This window comes from Brienomyrus brachyistius, chromosome 4 (assembly GCF_023856365.1).
Source record: "Brienomyrus brachyistius isolate T26 chromosome 4, BBRACH_0.4, whole genome shotgun sequence".
NCBI classification, from domain to species: domain Eukaryota; kingdom Metazoa; phylum Chordata; class Actinopteri; order Osteoglossiformes; family Mormyridae; genus Brienomyrus; species Brienomyrus brachyistius.
This window is the reverse complement of record NC_064536.1, coordinates 1,202,027-1,223,290: the sequence shown is the minus strand read 5'-3', so window position 1 is coordinate 1,223,290 and position 21,264 is coordinate 1,202,027. Positions and strand designations below refer to the sequence as shown.

The window sequence follows — 21,264 nt, the reverse complement described above, 5'->3', positions numbered from 1 at the left end:
ACAGCTGGCAAACAGAAGGATTCCACACGGGGTTAATGAGGTAGGCGTGGTTCACGAGAAGGCTGGATGGAGGGACGTGACAGAACCCCCCAGCTAAGGTGGGCATTCCGGGCACGCCTCAAGGGGAGCGATGGACAGGACGAGATCAGAAACTGTACAGGACCTGGGAAAAACAAAACCAAGAACATTAACGAGGAACTGGAAACAGGACGGACACACAGAACAGGCACAGGGACAGGAAGTAGGACAGGACCTGACACAAAACAGGGAATGCCAACAGGCAGACCAGGAAGGGAGACACAAGGGAAACACCAACGGATGGGGACAAAAGGACTGGGAGGGAACGGAGGAACAAAAGGACCAGGAGTGAATACGCGAGGCACAGAGGGACAAGAAGCAGAGACAGGAGGGACAGAGGGATGAGGAGCAAAGACAGGAGGCCAGACGGGAAAGGTCAGGGGGGAAAGGGGAGCCCGAGGAAGCTACAGCGGGTGTCAGGCTGCAGCTGGAGGGGCCGCTGGCGACCAAAAGGCTGAAGCTGGAGAGAGCAATGGAGGGGGCGAGGAGGAAGCCAAAGGGGGCACCAGCAGAGGCAAGGAGGGAGCATAAGGAGACCATAACGAAGGCAATAAGGGAGGGGAAGCCGCAGGAGGCCGACGAGGTGACGGCGGGGGACCCGCAGGCGACAGCTGAGCAGGAGCCTGGGGGACTGCAGGTGAGCCAGGGGGCAGAGCGGGCAGGAAGCGTCCAGGAGGCATCCTGACTACATGCCTGAGCCACGTCATCTGGCTCCTCTCAATGCGGAGGAGCAGCAGCTCTACTCAGAGTCCCTTCCGAATGACCGAGCTTCTCACCCTCTCTCTAAGGGAGAGCCCAGCCACCCTGCAGAGGAAACCCATTCTGGCCGCTTGTATTCACGACCTCGTTCTTTTGGTCACTACCCACAGCTCATGACCTTAGTTGAGGGTAGGAATGTAGATCGACTGGTAACTCGAGAGCTTTGCCTTTTGGCTGAACTTCTTCACCATGACAGACCGATGCAGCACCCGCATCACTGCTGACATCGCACCAATCCGCCTGCCGATCTCCCACTCCATCCTTCCCTCACTCGTGAACAAGACCCTAAGATACTTAAACTCCTCCACTTGGGGAAGGATCCCCTCCCTGACCCAGAGAGAGCACTCCACCCTTTTCCGGTTGAGGACCATGGTCTTGGATTTGAAGGTGCTGATTCTCATCCCAGCCGCTTGACACTCAGCTGCAAACTGCTCCAGTGAGAACCGAAGGTCACGGTCTGATGAGGCTAACAGAACCACATCATATGCAAAAAACAGAGACCTAATCCTGAGGTCACCAAACTGCACACCCTCAACACCCTGGCTGCACCTAGAAATTCTGTCCATAAAAGTTATGAACAGAATCGGTGACAAAGGGCAGCCCTGGCGGAGTCCAACCCTCACCGGGAACGAGTCTGACTTACTGCTGACAATGCGGACCAAGCTCTGGCACCGGTCGTACAGGGACCGAACAGCCCTTATAAGGCAGCCCTTCTTGAAAAGGGGGACCATCACCCGAGAAGCACTGCCCCCAAGTACCCAGACTCTACTTCCTCATTGGAAGGCATGTCGGTGGGATTGAGGAGGTGTTCGAAGTATTCATTCCACTGACTCACAACATCACGAGCTGAGGTCAGCAGCGCCCCATCCCCACCATAAACATTATTGATGCTGCACCACTTTCCCGCCCTGAGCCGCCGGATGGTGGACCAGAATCTCCTCGAAGCCGTCCGGAAGTCGTTCTCCGTGGCCTCACCAAACTCCTCCCATACCCAAGTTTTTGCCTCAGCGACCGCCAAAGCCGGGTTCCGCTTGGCCCGCCAGTACTCATCAGCTGTCTCCGGAGTCCCATAAGCTAAAAAGGCCAGATAGGACTCCTTCTTCAGCTTGATGGCATCCCTCACCACTGTTGTCCTCCAGTGTGTTTGGGGATTGCCGCCGTGACAGGCACCAACCTCCTTATGGCCACAGCTTTACAATGGAGGCACGGAACATAGCCCATTCAGACTCAATGTAGCCCATTCAGACTCATTGTCCCCCGCCTCCCCTCCGACATGGGCGAAGTTCTGCCGGAGGTAGGAGTTGAAGCTCCTTCTGACAGGGGATTCTGCCAGACGTTCCCAGCAGACCCACAATATGCTTGGGTCTGCCAGGTCAGACTGGCTTCCTCCCCCACCAGCGGAGCCAACCCACCACCAGGTGGTCATCAGTTGACAGCTCCGCCCCTCTCCTTACCCAAGTGTCCAATACATGCGGCCACAAGTCTGACGACTTGACCACAAAGTCAATCATTGAACTGTGACCTAGGGTGTCCTGGCACCAAGTGCACATATGTACACCCTTCTGCCTGAACATGGTATTCATTATGGACAATCCGTGACAAGCACAGAAGTCCAATAACAAAACATCACTCAGGTTCAGATCAAGGGGGCCGTTCCTCCCAATCACGCCACTCCAGGTCTCACTGTCATTGCCCACGTGAGCATTGAAGTCCCCCAGCAGAACAAGAGAGTCCCCAGGAGGAGCGCTCTCCAACACCCCTTCCAAGGACTCCAAAAATAGCATAAGTGCAAACAACAGTCAGGACTCATCCACCCTCTCATCCATAGCGGTAAACCCCAATGTACAGGTGCCCAGTCAGGGGGCAATAAGTATGCCCACCCCTGCTCAGCACATCGCCCCGTGAGGAACTCCAAAGTGGGAGAGGGTCCAACCCCCTTCAAGGAGACTGATTCCAGAGCCCAAGCCATGCATCGAGGTGAGCCCGACTATATCTAGTCGGAACCTCACAACCTTGCGCACCAGCTGAGGCTCCTTCCCCAGAGAGGTGACATTCCATGTCCCTAGAGCTAGCTTCTGCAGCCGAGGATCAGACCGCCAAGGTCCCTGCTTTCGTCCACTACCTAACTCCCCTTTGGCCCCTCCTACAGGTGGTGATACTTACATCCAGGAGAGGAATTTATTTTTTAATTTATATTATTTATATCATTTTTATTACTGCTCCTCATCCTGCCACAGGAACTTGCGTTATAGAGCCTATAATAAGCTTCAGTCCATCTGCTGTCACTTTTCATGTAAACTTGTTAAAATGACTAAAAGTATCTATAGGAAATACATAGTTGTGCTTACATTCCTATTGTGAAGTTTGTCCTATTTGTATTTGTTACAGTAAAACCCCTGTGTAGCTCCAATTCATTTTATATTCACAGGTTCCTTGTCACATTACCGCTACATTAATGTCACATTAACGTTACCTCTCCAGAGCACCATCGTAGTGTTCCAGGCCCTAGCAGAGTACAAGTTAATGCAGGTGAAGGAATTTGGCAAGAAAGAGAAAAAATTGCAAGTGAATCTGGTGCTTGATACGAGGAGCCGGCCAAAACTGTGGACGTTTGACAGAAACACCTGGTCAGCTGCTCGAACTGAAAAGGTAAGATCCATGACCGAGTGTATGTACATGTGTATATGTGAGGGTGTGTCAGCTCCTGTCAGACACCGCTGGGGACGATCAGGGGGGCGTGGCACACACGAGGAGCATACAAGCCGGGCATGACGGCTCCATTAGTAGCTTGCTTTTTTCCCCACTACACCCAGCATTCTATAGTATAGATGACCCCTAGATACTGGTTATAACACCCAAAAGCTGAAGCTACCTGTTACAAAATACAATAGATTATCATTCATAATTACATCCATCCATCCATCAATTTTCTGTACCTGCTTGTCCTATTCAGAGTCACGGGGCTCCAGAGCCTATCGAAGAAGCTATGGGCACAAAAGCAGGGAATAACCCATGATGGGACACCTACCTATTGCAGAGCATTTCTTATAACATTGAACTAAGCCAATTTTAAAAATGCACTAGCAAATGACCATTGTTGGCTTTACCAAAAACATTATGATACCAGGATCATAATGTGTATTTTATTTAATTAGGGGTCTCCAGCCTTTAGATTTCTGCAAACCAGTTTGTGTCATGCAAAAATTTCACGGACCAGTGGATTAGTGGGGGTTACCGACAGATCAGTTAGAGATTTAATAAGTTTAAACACTTACTTTTTTCCATATACAAACAGAAATTACTTTGAAAACATATCGTTTATTTTTGCCCCTCCACAAAACCCAGTCCCACCGACCGGGGGTTGGGAACTCTTATGTTAAATAATGTAACATTACTAAGCACTTTAAGTGAGGCAAGGGGAGCCTTGCAAAGAACTAGCATCCCAGCAAACAATTTTTGGTTCCGCGGATGTACGCTGATCAGTGTGGGAACGTTCCCCAGATCACGTAAGCAAACATTCCGCTATGTAATTCAGCAAAGTTTTCTTAGCGTTCCCAGAAGGTTCATTTTTGAGAAACTGTACGGTTCGCAGAACGTTCTCCAAACGTTCGTAGGACATTCACGAAAGTTTGCGGTAAATTTACAAAATGTATATTAAAATGTGGGATCACCTAGTTTTTTCTTGTTATTCTTTATATCTTACTGGGTCTCCTCAGTCTTGCAGTTAATAGATATGCAGTGTCTCTTCATGGTCTGCCCTGCCCTGCTGCCATTACAGCAACTACATATTGTTCAAAGTACAGTCCGTGTAACGTTTATCAGTTCAAATTTAAGCACAGACAGACATTTGGAGTTCAAATATCCAAAGCTGGCATTATGAAATTACTGCTCCTGGACTCAAATAATTCAATATTGTAGTGATTCTCTCCCCAGGTCCTGACGAGGATTGGTACAACACCAAACCAGCCTACCAAAATTACCAAAAGTCCCAAATAATCCCAAAAATATACAAATGTAAAACACCTATCACTATAATTATCAGAACTACATAACCAAATATCAGAAACAGAAATTAAACATTTCACTTACCATGTCCAAACATATTTTTTATTATACATCACATGTATAACGTATTATACATTTGTATATTTATAATGATAGATAGTAAAATTATTTTTAAATAAGGAAATAAAATAACGTTGTAAAGAAATGGTTGGGGCAGAGGGGTCACTGTAGCCAAAATGAAAATTTCAAGTACTCCGGCCTAACATGTAATCTCACTCTAAACATTCGATGAAACTTGAGAGCCCTGCGTGTCATAATGTTATAATACTAGAAAAAATATTAACATGATATAAACATTTTCAATGGTCATGTATGACTAAAAGTGCAGAAAACCTAGTTTCTAGGTTAACTAGCATATGTTGAAAGTTAAATATGTGAATCAAATTGTAAAAAAAAATAAAAAATCTTAGAAATTCTGTCAGATTAGTGCAATAGTAAAAAATGTTACATAAAATCTTCTCAGAAATCATTTCATATAATATGACTGTTCATATAATATGACCCTAAAGGTTCTCCCAAGGTTCTACAAAATGTGCCCTTTATAGAACGTTCTAGGAATGTTCGTAAAAGGACACATTTCGTGGAACTTTTTAGAACATTTCAAGAATGTTCTCTAAACATTCTTGAAATTGAATTCACACAAAACAAAAAAAAAATATATAAAAATAAAAGCTTTGAATCCCAAAATTTCTGAAGTAGTTCTTTCTCGTAGACTCTGAGTATTGTCGTGGCAGGAATGAACCATAAATCACACTAATGGGGTATTCACACTCAGCCCGGTTGCCTTGTACCATGGCCGAGCACGTTTACCTCCTCCGCCCCTGTCCCCCACTGGTATGTGCTCACACTGCGGTTAAAGATCCTGGCCAAGCATGCTTTTGTTATTGTCGTGTGCACTTCTATTTGGAGTCATTTTGGGCACAATGATACATAGGATTTATCAAGTTTACAACGCAGCGATTTTAATTTATTCATGCAGCACGTATAAGACAATAGTCTCATATTTCGCTTGTGCAAACTAGTGTTGCACAGAATTCTAGCACTGAAAGCTACTGAATTGAATATACACTGTTCAGTATTGCATTTCTTCAGTACCGGTATTAATGACTAAATACATTTATTTCTAATATTTATTGTTGCATATTTCAATGCAGGTCCACAAGCTTAAGAACTTCACTATAGAAGCAGAGGGCAGCGGAACTGGAAAGATTGTGGTACGTCCTACATGGATTCATAAATTCTCAGCTCGAAATATTAAATCTCCTCTCTAAGTACTTTCTAAATTATGCTTAAAAATGTGCTGATGGGTAACTGCTCACTTTTTTTTCTTTTTTTTTTTTACACATAATTCATAAATGATTTCACCCATCATTACATCATTACAAGTTGACAAGTTGTCTTCAACAGAGTTGTATAATTCTCTTAAACACAACATATTCAGTACTTCAGGATGGGGTATCATTCTAACTGAATCTAGTTCTCTGTTCCTTTTTCTCTTCAGCAACAGAAAGCTGAATTGTTTAATAAGGAGCACATATAATTCTGAAGAATACCGTGTTCAGGGTGTCAATGTTCTTAACTCCACAGTGAAAGTTCAGAAATAGACTGTATTGGAGTCAACACCATATTTCTCACAGTATATTTATGCAATCAATTTTAATACAATATAACTGTACAGGAAAGCAAACAAAGCTATGTGACACGGCAATGGGGGCGGAGGCGGGGCAGGTGCAAGTAAAGCATTGGGGAGGTAAAAAAAAATATGCTTTTTTGTATTAGCAGACAGTAAAAACATAAACAACATTTGGGCAGACAGGTCCCAGAAAGGTCTGACACGAGATCTCGTTACACCCCAAGTCATTAAATGACAACTTTGGTTGGTTCAAGAAGTGAAACGCAAGCACCTCCCTCTTGGTGACACGTCAAACTCAGTAAAATCTGGATGTCCAATGATGCAGAAAAGAAAATAAGACAAGTGAGGGGACTTTGTTAAATTCAAAACTTAAATCACATGACCAAACTGTCTTAAAAGGACATATGTTTTAATTTTCCAGGAAGTCTGTACGACAAATAATAATCAAAAGTTTTATAGTTATGGTGGAAAAACTTGATTCTTCAGACAGTGAACAAACCCTCCAGGGATTGGAGGATGGAATGTGACGATACTACTGGCACCGTCAGGCAAACAACGCTTTACAGAGGACAGTTCTCCTCTAGAACTGTACAGCCACGTGAGCCTGGCCATTGCTCACAGGCTCTCTGTTTTCCCCAGCACACAGCGAATTTGCTTTATATGCAGTACAGAGGTGTGTAGAGGAGCTTAGCTGCAAAAACACCCACACCCTCCATCCAAATTGAACAACTGAATGTATTCAGACACCTTATTAGAAGCCTAACAGAAATCAGCATCAGACATTTGTACTGCCTCCTGCCCATGATCGTCTTCTTATAAATGTGAAATTATACTAACTCTATAGGCTTTTGTACCTTCTAGATTGAGACCGTATATAGTGCCATCCCTGAGCAAAAAATGAAGTCATGTGTGGGTTATGAGATGGATGTCAGCATAGATAACAGAGATCTACAAGAACTGCAGCGAAGGCACAGTGAGTATGCAATGGCCCCTCTGAGTCACCGTTACGCTCATCTTGGCAGACATGCTTACAGTGTAGAACCATTTAGGTTTTTTTGCACTAATGGACTTCTGGTTAACTAGAACTTGGCATAATGCATGGACTAGTCCAGATTTAATTTGATAATGGTTACATCCATTTGAAATTTGAGGGGGAACTGGGAGATGCAGAAGGAGTACTGGATTACCTATGCGTGTTCCTGTAGCATCATATGTCATTAAGTCTGTCTGTCTGTCTGATACTCATGTGTTCTTGCAGATGCCGAGTTTCCAAGCGGAGTGAAAAAGGGGTATCTCATGGAGATCTGCCTCAGGTACAGTAAGTGGTGGCAGTGGCAGAAGTCATCTCCAACATCAGTAAACCAAAATACCAGATACAGTATTTCATCTTTTAACTTTCTATAGCAAATCATTGTCTCCTCATAAGTTTCCAACGATTCTCCCTGAATAGGTGAGACCTCTGAAATTCCCAAACTAAGACGCACATTCACTACAGCTCATACTGTAGATCTTCATTCTGTCATTGTCCACACTAGGTACTGAATACCTGAGTTCAGGTCGAGATCCTAACCCTTGTCTGCTGTGCCATCTAACTGTTCAGCTATAGTTTATAAGCTTTACAATGAATTGTGAATATAATGGATATAATAAATGTGTTGGAATACTCTGCCTGTGATCAGAAAATCACCAGTTCGAATACTTTGGTTGGCAGAATGATTTTGCTGTTGTGTCCTTGAGCAAAGCCTGTAACCCCATGTACTGCAAGGATTGTCAGACCCTGCTTTCTCAAAAATGCACATGGCTTTGGATAACAGTAGCTGCTAAATAAATGTAAATAGTTCATATGTTAAGTTTTCCCTGGACATTTTCAGCATAATTTATATATTCTTTAGAGTCTTGGTTAATTGTTATGATTGTCTTCACTCATCTCTGCAGTTTCACTATCTCTATCGGTCCTCTGTTACTAGTGATAGACAAAATGATGCTTAATGACCCATTTTCTGTATTTTTGACCCCCACTAGATGGTGCTCTCTGTTTAAAAAGGACACAAAGCATGCCCCAAAGCAAACCAAGAGCACCATCTAGTGGGGTCGAAAATTACAGCAAATGGTTCATGAAGCGTCATTTTGTCCATCACAATCTGTTCCTGACATTCAGCTTATGAGTTCTTCTTGCCCCTAACATCTGTTATTTTGTCTATTTTTTCCTCTTGTCTCTCAATCTTTCCTGTACAGAATCCATGAAGATACCCCTGAAACTATGACAATTCTGGACGTGTCTCTTCCCACAGGTTTTGCACCATCCTTGCAGGCTCTGGAATGGGTGAAGTTCATTATGCAATACTAACATTCTGTATTACTGAGTAGTGAATGTTACCATCGGTTTAAGGATAGTTCTTCTTCGATGCATATGTCTAAAGTAGTTTCAAGGGAGAACATAATGCATGAAAATGCATGTCTCAGGAGAAAAGAGCGTATAATTAAAAATGTACTTTTTACTGTTATGTTTTTAAATCAGAACTGGTCTTGCTAGTTTAAAATATTTAAGTATAAAAATGTACAGGGAGTTTTGAAAGAAGCACATTTTGTTAACTTTGGGTGATAAAGGAATGATCTGACTGATTCAAAGAATTTATTATTTATGTTTAAGACCTTATTTTTCAGGCCAATTCACTAAGATGGATTCACTGATAGCAAAAGCATTAGAAGAAAAGATAAAGGCTTAGGAATTCATAAATTCATAAATAAATCTCTGATTTCTAGAACATTCTGGAATATTTTGCCGATGGATTTTAATGTCAGTAAAATTAAAAACTGCTGAGATATAAGTTCCTGTGATGGTAACATAATGTGATTTTCAGACCGAACTTCCAGAACCTGGGCCCTGGTTGTAAGTCCCTGGGTCATCTTGACTTTTGTAGCTCCCGGTCACTTTTGTGTGTCGCTTTCACACCGCAAAAGACAACTGGAACCTTTACGCTAAATCAGCATGGGAGATACAAAAAACTCGTAGCTTAAACTTCACACATAATATGAAACTACACCTCAATCCCAAAACAATGGAGAATTAACTTATTTGTTAGTTATTGGAGGGGGCAGCGATTGTCCAACATGTTTACATTATTAATTCTGAGCAGCAGGTTTCACAGAATTTAAAAAAGCAGTGTAACATATGTTCCTAATAAGCAGTGGCACGTTTCAGTACCAGCACTGGAGATATTAGAGAAAAGTATTGATCATTAATCGAATTTTCTGATGCAGAAATACAGCAACTCAAAAAACGTTGTAATTAAATGTAGTTGAATTACGAATTGAGCAGCTGGAATTAATTTGTTCTGCTAGTTACAGTGAGCCCTTCTGAATTCTCCATATTCCTGCCTAAATATGACTTAAAAAATCATCAGAAAAATCATCAGTAGTCCTAAAAGTAGGTGAATAGAACACAATTGAACAAATGATACAAAAAATACTCACAAATTTGTGACACTTTGACGATTGCTTGCGCTTATGGTCACCTAATTAGCAAGTTATCACTTTAAGTACCTCCACAGTAGAACAAAAAGTACCTAGTCTGGAGCAGTTAATAAAAAAGGGTTCTTGAACAGCCTCTGCGGAACTACAATAAGGCCAAGTCCCTGCATTTTGAATGCGATACAGGTTCTGGATAAAGGTTCTGGTTACAAAAAAAAAGTTCCTGCAGTGTGAAAGCACCTAAAATAATGAAATTATAATGAACTTCCTGGCTCAGTGTAATTTAATGTTTTATTTGCAGCTCATGAATCGAGTGGACCATCTGATTGATTTTTACAGTATGGATTCAGAGCTATCACGCAAAGGGTCACTCATCATCCATCTGTACAAAGTGAGCGCAGCTACTGAGTACAACCTGTGTCAGAATTGGGAGGGGGGGTTCAGTACAAAATACACAGTCAGTTTGTGTTTTTGTCATGCAAGACAATATTTTTATCACTATTTTGCTTGTTTCGTACACTCTTCTACTTTTTTCCTAAAAGATAGTGCAAGGCGGCCCCAATTGTATCCCAGTGGTTCTGTACCAGGAGTTTGAAGTGGGTCTACTCCAGCCAGCCAGTGTTACCGTCTATTCCTATTACAACAAGGGTGAGCAGCAAGTCTGTGTCCTTCGACATCCCTGTTAAAACTATGACAGCTTAGTACCTATGTAATGAAAGACATTTAAAATTTTCAGAGAAACACTGCACCAAGTTCTACCATCCGACAGGAAACGCGACACAGCTGGCCACTATATGTGAAGGAAGAATGTGCATCTGTGCTGAACGTAAGTGAAATCCCCTTGTCTATCGCAAAAAGTGTGTTTTTTTTGTTTCTGAGAAACAACAGCATGTTATTTTTTATTAATGCTCTTTTATAGAAGCATGTCCAACCCTCAGCAAACACACAGGGGACCGGGAGACAAAGGCCTGTAGTACGACCACCCACGGTAAAAAAAAAGCTATGCTTTTGGGTTAATTATGAACTGAGGAAATGTATAATCTACCCTGCTTATAGTCAGCACTGGGGCACGACAATATTGTTCTTTTTTCATGATTTGTACATGTGCTGTAAATGTATTAACCAACATTCCTTCTTTTCATCTTCCAATGGCCACAGTTTATATGGTAAAACTTAAAGACATTAAGAGGGAAGAACTGTATGACAAGTACATCATGGAGATTGAAAATATCATTAAAACAGGTAAATGACACATATACTCAGTTATGAATTTATAGATTGTAACTAGCTAGCTGTTTAGCGAGACATGCTACTTCAGTATCTCGCAGATAAGGAATGCATTTATTTAATATTATTATTTAATGTGCTTTTTGAGGGGCGTTAAATAGCGATGGATGAAATGACGCTTCATGAATCATTTGCTGTATTTCTTTTACCCCACTAGGTGGTGCTCTCTGTACAAAATAGGGCACAAAGCATTTCCCAAAGCAAACCAAGAGCACCATCTAGTGGGGTCAGAAAATACAGGAAATGTTCAATAAAGCATCATTTTATCCATTACTAGTGTTTAGCACTGCCGCTGTCTACAACAGATGTGAAAAGGAGGGAAGCACAGGGGTATATTGCACAGGAGAAGCAGGCAACCTGGAAGCTTTAGCATCATTAGATGTGCGCCTTGTGTGGCAGCCTTTGCCGCCAGAGTATGAATGGATGAATGTGAAGCATGAAATGTAAAGTGCTTTGAGTACTCGTAGGAGTATATAAATGCAGTCCATTTACCATTTACAGTGGTACCTCAGAACTAGAACTTAATCCTAAAAAGTTCAAGTTCTGATAAAATTTTCCCCATAAAATACAATGGAAAATCAATTAATTGGTTCCTAGCCCCAAAAAATTTCAAGTAAATGTGTTTTTTTTAGCATTTAAACACAAAATGAACAACCACAATATAAATTATTTATATATATATATATATATATATATATATATATATATATATATATATCCATCCATCCATTTTCCAAACCGCTTATCCTACTGGGTCGCGGGGGGTCCGGAGCCTATCCCGGAAGCAATGGGCACGAGGCAGGGAACAACCCAGGATGGGGGGCCAGCCCATCGCAAGTACAGACACCCTCCCAAAAATTTACTTTGATAAAAGTTCAAGTCACCAATTAGAATTCCACCCAAGAAAAAATCTTAAAGTATCTAGTATTCACTATACTTAAGTATTACAAGTAATCTATAACTAACCGTAACTGTGCAAGTAAATGTAAATAACAGAACGCTATCTAAACTTTTAATATTAAAACATTAACTCAGCATTTTAAAGCACGGAAAAGAAAAATTTTACCTACATCACACACTTCAAAAACAGGGCTTTAAAAACCTAAACAGGAGTAGGCTATTGTTAAAAAAGAAGTACAGGTTAATGTTAACGTATTTTAAAGCCATTTCTATTACCAGCATGAGGTTCATTATATCACAAAACCCTGTTTTCCTGTTTAAATAACTATTTCAATGTTTATATTAGTTAATATTAGTGATTCAAATGCCCTATTACCAGCCTATCACCAAGAGAAGAAAACGTTCACTTAACATCAGACACAAAGCTCACCCAAGCTTTTATCTAGGCTAATCGCGATAACTGAAGTTAATTCACTGGTGTTCACCATTAATTTACCTTTCCTCGATGTGCTTCTTCAGACTGGACGGGGAGCTTTAAAATCCAAAATTTCGATATCTTTAGGCAGGCACAAGAGGCATTTCATCTGATAGGACGAATCTTTCCCACCCACGTAAGAAAACATTGTATTTAAGCATGGCCAGGGATGCTGCTCATCATCTTCTCCGTCATTTGTAGCCGACGCTGCTCCCGCTCTTTCTTCCTCATTGACTGCTTGTAGGATGGCTGCTCCGCGCGCACATTGACACATAACCGACAGGTTGAGTGTGGAGTGATGCGTGCGCACGCCGCGTCACGTGATTCATAGGACAATGGCGAGTCAGCTTCCGCAAGTTTCTGTTGCGGTCACCTAAACTAAGAGCGACAGGGAAAACACCAAATCTAATTTGATTTTTGTAACGAGTAACGACATTCCGCGCTGAAAATGTATTGGAGTAAAAGTATGCAGTTAAATAAAAAAATGTAGTGAAGTAAAAGTGAAAGTTGACAAAATAAAAAAAAAACTCAAGTAAAGTATAGATACTCCCAAAACATACTTGAGTACAGTAGTGAAATATTATTACTTCATTACTATACAACACTGATTTTATATATCATATATATATATATACCCACACACACACACACACACAGTGGTACTTCAGAACTAGAACTTAATCCTAAAAAGTTCAAATTCTAATCAAGTTCTGACCACTGCAACACCATGCCGCCCCCTATATATATATAGGGGTGGGCGGCATGGTGGTGCAGTGGTTCGAGTCTCCGCCTCTCCCCATGTTGTCGTGGGGTTTCCTCCGGGTACTCTGGTTTCCCCCCCACAGTCCAAAAACATGCTGAGGCTAATTGCTAAATTGCCCGTAGATGTGAATGTGTGCGCGAATGGTGTGTGAGTGTGATCTGCGATGGGCTAGCCCCCCATACTGGGTTGTTCCCTGCCTCGTGCCTATTGCTTCCGGGATAGGCCCGCGACGCAGTAGGATAAGCGATTTGGAAAATGGATGGATGGATAGATGGATAAAGAACATAACACTACCCCTGTCCTGCCCCGATCGTCCGATCCTCCTGTGTGCCACGCCCCCTCGTTAACCTCGTGTGGAATCCCTGTGTGATCAGCTGTTTCTGATTGTTGTCATTAGTCGTCTGTATTTAGTCCGTGTTTCAGGTTGTTTCCCCAGTCGGTACCAGTTTTTATGCTAGTGGAAAACCGACACAAAAGCACCATACTTTTGACACTATGGAAGTACCGAAAGTACGGTACCTGGTGCGTGGAAAAGTGCCCAATTAAACCCCTTGTTTCCCGATCGCTGGACTCTGCGACAACCCCAAGCCATGCCCCAACACTAGACTATGCCATGCGTTCCATTGTTTATTTTTATTATTATTCTGTATTCGTTAATTTGTTCATAAATCCCAAACCTTTAGGTTGTAACATTTGTACATTTGTCGGTTCAAGCTGCTCCCGAGCCGGCACTACACCGCTATGTTCTTATGTTCTTATGTTCTTAACTCTCACCTGAACTCCTTGGAGATAATTACATGAAGCCAACTGGGACTTTTAAAACTATGGACTGAAATTAATGTCAATGTAAATACAGTTTCATGCTCCCCGGTCGCCCAGAGGAGGATGGGGTTCCCATCTGAGTCTAGGTTCCTCTCAAGGTTTCTTCCTGCTAGAGGGAGTTTCCTTGCCACTGTCGCCTCATAAGTTTTTGGTGAGCAATGGCTACCAAAATGATATAAAGTATAGTGTATTACCTGATACAGTATTTTCAATTTTAAAAAAGCACTATCACCAACAAACGATGCTATCACAGCAAGTGCGAGGTTGACGCTGCAGTGCTACCCTTCGTTTCCGCTGAGAGATGTGCCGCAACTCATTTCCCCGCACCTACAAGTTATCTTACGTCGGCATTCACGATTCGACTTCTAAGATTCAGATTGAGTTATAGGTAATTTTTTTCAAACTGGTTGGTTTGACGTTTAAGAAATTTGAGTTCTAATGAGTTCGAGACCTGATTTACAATAAAATATATATCAAGTACGCTATATATTGAGGTTAATTGCTAGGTTGTATAGTGCTCTGTATTGTGATTTCTTGTTTTTCAGGAGAACCATATAACAATTCATTGTTAGTGATCAGCATGATGGAATGCAGAGAGATCTCTGATGATGGCACACTATTTATTCCTGATCCCTGTAGTTCACATGATATTTAAATCCCATATGAAAAAAAAAAACAAATGTAGAACATTTCACTGTTGTTTGTCTCAGACTCGGGGCATGGTACCGGCAGGAAAAAGGAGGCGATTCACTTACGGCTCCAGAACACAACAGGGGTTTATTACAGTATTATAGAGAATGAGAACGCTAGGAACACTACAAACAGAAAGATCACGAGGAGTCAAAACTAAATAGGGGAACGATATAACTAACAGAACAAAAAATGATCTACGAAAGGAAACTGGTAACATAGAGAACAAGCAAGGAAACAAACATAGCTCATCGGAATAATCAACGTCAGGAAATGACTCCACAGGGAACAGAGCAGGATCAAGAACGTAAATACACAGGGTTAACAAGGAAACACAGGACAGGAGAAAGCAATCAAGAGGCTCATGGAAACAGCACACAGGTGAATCTAATAAACTAAATCATGGAATTCAAGAAACTAGGAAACAGAATCCAACACTAGGGAAATAATCAAGATGGGTAAAACACAACCAAGGGCACAAAGCAAAAACCAAAGCATAATACAAACCACAAAACTCAGGAACTAGAAAAACTAATACAAAGGAAACACTAGGGAACAAAATCTACTAAATACAAAAACAGAGGTGGTTGGGCTCAAACACATAACTGACAGATTAGTTGCCACATACTCAGCCCATAACACTACGCAGCAATCCAGGGGAAACACACTAAGGACTTGAGCACAGGGAGGAAAGGATGGCCAGCAACACCTGCTGGCCAAAAGGGGATTAGACACGACAGGCTAGGGCAGACGAGTGCTGACCCTGACAGTTGTTTTAATTAGAGAAAACCAGAACAGTCGCTAACCACATAAGCGTAAGTGTTAATTGCTAAGAAGCAAATGGAAATCCATGAGTGTATTGGAGATCCTTGTAACATATTTGGCAGCATTTAATCAATAAAGCATGCAACAAGCTGAAGTCCAAAGGAATTGCAACATTCAGGACAGATCCTTAAGAGGAATCCTGCACCAAATACTGGCATTTGACTGTTTGGTCGTGTCTGATATTTTAATTGAAATATGATGGTGACCTGGTTATTATTACCATGAAAGTTGTTAGTGTTCATCTAAATATCAAGATTCCTCAATAGTTTTTCTCCGAGAGCCAAGTTTCATCAGTGACACAAAGCCAATGGTCACTGGTTCATTGGGTAACTCAGGTATAAATGGTCTGCATTAGGCTGCAGAAAAAAAAAAAAATTCCTGATGTTTTGTTCCGTTTTTGTTAAATTGTGCATCGGTCCAAAAATAGATGAGTCTGCCTATTGAGTACCCATGAGCAAATTTATTAAAGAATATACATTTCTGATTCTTCAGCATAAATCTAAGTAAAATTCTTGTAAGTTCTATTTAATCACATTTTTGCTCTGTATATAAATAATGTTTAATTAATTCCCTTTAAACAACTGGAAACTGCTACTTGTGAAAAGAAGTGTACTTGTTGATTGGCTGATGTTGCTGTGTCCAGGGCAAGACGAAGTGGTGAAAAAGGATGAGAGATCGTTTCTCTCACACATCAGCTGCAGGAAAGCGATGAACTTGAACGTAGGAAGTTCCTACCTGGTGATCGGCTTGCCAGAGAGTATGACCAGGATGCCAGATGGAAAGTGAGTGTGAATTATTTCTCTATCAAAAGTTGATGTTTTACTTTAAGACTGATAGAAAATGCCTTCACTTTTGTTCATTTACTTACAGTAGCAGATGGTTTTGGTCAACAGGGCATATAAGTGGCACAGAAAATGCATCACAAGCATACTGCTGTAAACTTAGGTACAAGTGTTTCTAGGCTGAACTTAGGAGTGTCCAGTGACAAGTGCAAATTATCATTAGACCAGTAGCTATATAAGAATCATTACAACATAGCATCAGACACACTAGTCAATATTAATACACCTTGAGGACTTGGATTCCTTGTTCATTTCATTGCTGGATGTTTGTTGAATACAAGGCAAGAAGTAATAGAAAAAATGACACTTTGTATACCATTTGCTGTATTTTTGACCCCACTAGATGAAATGAAATTAAATGAAAGTGGGCTAAGCCTCTGTGCCTGTGATCAGAAGGTTGTTGGTTCAAGCCCGGCCCTTAAGCGAGGCCCTTAAATCCCCCACACCATGACCACAATTACGGGTGACTGCCAAGCTTGCTCTCACATACATGTGTTTCTGCGTCAAACAGACCAAGTGTAGGGTAGGTGAAAAGTGAATTTCCACACAGGTTTCAATAAATTACTGTCATTTCATTTAGCTATAATGAAGAAAACGAGAAATATACACACCTAAATTCCAAGATATGAAGAGGCATTTCAAGCATTAGACATATGGAGAATGCAAATGGTCCCTACATACAATTCCATAATTGAGTACAAGTTATTGCAAAGCATCTGCATCTGACGTTATTAATAAACACTAAGGGCCTGTTTCGGGCTTAGCATGCAATGAACCAATCAGATCGAAGCTTCGATTCACCTTTAAAAGGCAGCCACACATGACCTACTGAGGGTTGCTATTATAATGGAGCGTTTGCCCGGCAAGCCAGATCACTTTTTGGCCGAGGAAATGGACATGCTTGTGCGTGTGGTGAAAAGGTGTGAGCATATCATCTACTCAAGCGCCACTGTTCCAGTGCGAGCTTAATTCTGATAATGAACTCGAAAGGTGATTACGTGAAAGGACCAGATGTACTCAATAAAAAAAGTATACAAATGAAATAAAAGAACAAAAAAACATTAGTGGACTTAAAGCGTGTATCTGTGTCAATAATGAGCCGTGTCTCAAAAACGCGCCTCATAAATACCGTTTAATAATGTGCCACTGACTTTAGACATGATTTTGTTGCCTTAAAATAGCACGTGGAGAATGCACCCAGCCCCACCTCCTTTAATAACCACCACTCCTACCAGCAGAAAGTGGGTGCAAAATCAGTTGCTATTTTGACTATGTTCGCAGATGGCGTGAAAATGAGCAATGCACTGGTAGGACACTAGCAAAACTGCTTTGCGTCACGCTTTGGGCAAATGGAAAATTGAGCCTTTAATTGTTTGCATTCACTATAGCACAAACATTTTTATGAACCAGATGAGCTTAACACCACGGACAAAGTGTATATAGAAAATATTCTTCGTGGTAAATACTGTGGAGATGCATGCTTTTGAATGGTGCAGGAACTTACAGACTTTCATACGAGCATAAATGTAGATATTTGATTCATTCATGTACTGAATAATTATGACATCAGTTTTCAAAAAACATATTTTTCTGATTTATTCGCAGATATTCCTACATCCTGTCTTCTGACACCTGGTTGGAGAAAATTCCCAGTAAGGCCGAGTGTCAGACAGATCAGAAAGCAATCTGTGACGAAATTCAAGAATTTGAAGATACAATGCTGGAGACAGGCTGCCAGAACTGAATTAATCCCACCCCTGCCTTTTGCACAAAGATCCACTTCATAATCCCCACAATGTCCTGCTTTTTGCTTAAATACTTATGGTCATCAATTTACCTTATATTGATCATGTTATCTTTACCTTTAAGCATTTGAATAACACGACAGCAGAATTATTACTTGTTTCACACCCATCTCTGTTCACCTTACTACTGTTACAGCGGGTAATGGCGAAGGAAGGATGATCCACGGAGTGGCTCCAACAAAAGGGGGTTTATTTAACAAAACAGAACAGAACAAAGGGGCCATGTGGGGTCAGAATAAAACTGATAAAACAGAAGCAGGAAGATACAGCAAGAAAACGTCAGTAACTAACAGGGAAATTCTACCATGACCAACATTAACAAACACAAAGCTACACAACAAACACCAGAGCAACAATAACATGCAAGACAACTACGAACTACAAATTGCAAGTACAATACAATGACTGACTAACAAATGGAGTGAGGGCAAGCACTTACATTAACACAGATATGAAAGGCTAACGAGGGGCAGGTGTGGACCATAATGAAATCAACCAATTTGTACAGGCATGGGAGAAAAGGAAACAGGTGGAATAGATTAATATTAACGAGCACTAGAAACATTAATAACCACAGAAGGTTAACTATACTGGGAGTGACTAGGAACATAAGTACAATGATAAAGAATATCATTAAACTGGGCACAGGCAGGGTAGACCACAAACAAAGACATAAAGCAAAGAGATAAACAATACCAAACACAAAGGAATAAAAATAAAACCAGTTGCTGAAATTAAACAAGTGATATTGCAACTACTTCTGACCAGAGGGGTTGAGCTTCTGAGCTCAACCCATTGAGCTACATGGTGGCCCAGGGGAGCAGGGCAACATACTAGGTATTTAGAGCTACGCGACAGAAGGAACAGGATGGCCAGCAACAAAACACGGACAAAACAAATGGGACAGGGTGAGACGGACACTGACCCTGACAAGTGCAATACATATTTTTTCCCAATAAAATACACTGCTCAAAAAAATTAAAGGAACACTTTGAAAACACATCAGATATCAATGGGGAAAAAAAGAAATCATGCTGGATATCTATACTGATGTAGACTGGGTAATGTGTTAGGAACGAAATGATGCCACATCGTTTGATGGAAATGAAATTATCAACCTACAGAGGGCTGAATTCAAAGACACCCCGAAAATCAAAGTGAAAAATGATGCGGCAGGCTAGTCCATTTTGCTGAAATTTCATTACAGTAACTCAGAATCATACTCAGTAGTTTGTATGGCCCCCACATGGTTGTATGCATGCCTGACAATGTCGGGGTATGGTCCTAATGAGACCACGGATAGTGTCCTGCGGGATCTCCTCTCAGATCTGGACCAGGGTATCACTGAGCTTCTGGACAGTCTGAGGTGCAACCTGGTGGCATCAGATGGATGAAACATAATGTCCCAGAGGTTTTCTATTGGATTTAGGTCAGGCGAACGTGGGGGGCAGTCAATGATATCAATTCCTTCATCCTCCAGGAACTGCCTACATGCTCTTGCCACATGAGGCCAGGCATTGTCATGCACCAGGAGGAACCCAGGACCCACTGAACCAGCACAGGGTCCAACAATGGGTTCAAGGATTTCATCCTGATACCTAATGGCAGTCAAGGTGCCGTTGTCTAGCCTGTAGAGGTCTGTGCATCCCTCCATGGATATGCCTCCCCAGACCATCACTGACCCACCACCAAAACGGACATAATGATCAATGTTACAGGCAGCATAATGTTCTCTATGGCTTCTCCAGAGCCTTTCACGTCTCTCACATGTGCTTAGGGTGAACCTGCTCTCATCTGTGACAAGCACAGGGTACCAGTGACAGACCTGCAAATTCTGGTATTCTATGGCAAATGCCAATCGAGCTCCATGGTGCTGGGCAGTGAGCACAGGGCCCACAAGAGGACGTTGGGCCCTCAAGCCATCCTCATGAAGTCTGTCTCTGACCAAACAATCAGAAACATTCACATCAGTGGCCTGCTGGAGGTCATTTTGTAGGGCTCCGGCAGTGTTTATCCTGTTCCTCCTTGCACAAAGGAGCAGATACCGGTCCTGCTGATGGGTGAAGGACCTTCTACAGCCCTGTCCAGCTCTCCTAGAGTATCTGCCTGTCTCCTGGAATCTTGAGACTGTGCTGGGAGACACAGCAAACCTTCTGGCAATGGCACATATTGATGCGCCATCCTGGAGGAGCTGGACTACCTGTGCAACCTCTGTAGGGTCCAGGTATCGCCTCATGCTACCAGTAGTGACACTGACCGTCGCCAAATGCAAAACTTGTGAAAAACTGTCAGAAAAGATGAGGAGGGGAAAAATGCCAGTGGCCTCCACCTGTTAAACCATTCCTGTGTTGGGGTTCGTCTCATTGTTGCCCCTCTAGTTCACCTTTTGATAATTTCATTAACACCAAAGCAGCTGAAACTGATTAACAACCCCCTCCGCTACTTAACTGACCAGATCAATATCCCAGAAGTTTAATAGACTTGATGCTATACTCTGATTAAAAAGTGTTCCTTAAATTATTTTGAGCAGTGTATGTAAAATATATCATTTGTAAGTAATGCTGTAAGTAATCGTCCACATAAACAATACTAAAAACAATAACAGTAAAAATATTAAAATTAAAAATAAAAAGAACAAGACATTTAAAAATAAATTTTGAAAGTGATAACATATAAATTGCATCAAAGCAATTTTACAAACAAATGGTAACATTTAGGGCATATTTTATGCTCACTGGAAGGAGGTTCCAACATCTGGCAACAGAATGACTAAATGCCATTTCACTCTACTTTGTTTCAACTCTGGACACCAGTAGCTGACCAGTCCCTAACGACCTAAGAGACATATT

At 41.7% G+C, this 21,264-nt stretch overlaps 1 protein-coding gene across 2 annotated transcripts in view; it reads left to right on the top strand.

The window, feature by feature from the left end:
• The window catches only part of LOC125740424 (complement C3-like), a 50,686-nt gene extending 32,177 nt beyond the window's left edge, over positions 1-18,509 (top strand). For both annotated transcript variants that reach the window (XM_049011511.1, XM_049011510.1), the window contains 12 exons: positions 3,319-3,486; positions 6,057-6,116; positions 7,397-7,508; positions 7,794-7,848; positions 8,771-8,858; positions 10,308-10,397; positions 10,549-10,654; positions 10,743-10,832; positions 10,926-10,994; positions 11,165-11,248; positions 16,412-16,550; positions 18,216-18,509. In XM_049011511.1, the coding sequence (XP_048867468.1) occupies positions 3,319-3,486; positions 6,057-6,116; positions 7,397-7,508; positions 7,794-7,848; positions 8,771-8,858; positions 10,308-10,397; positions 10,549-10,654; positions 10,743-10,832; positions 10,926-10,994; positions 11,165-11,248; positions 16,412-16,550; positions 18,216-18,354 (1,200 nt within the window). In that variant the 3' untranslated portion in view covers positions 18,355-18,509. The remainder of the gene's footprint in view (positions 1-3,318; positions 3,487-6,056; positions 6,117-7,396; positions 7,509-7,793; positions 7,849-8,770; positions 8,859-10,307; positions 10,398-10,548; positions 10,655-10,742; positions 10,833-10,925; positions 10,995-11,164; positions 11,249-16,411; positions 16,551-18,215) is intronic.
• Positions 18,510-21,264: the final 2,755 nt, after the last annotated feature.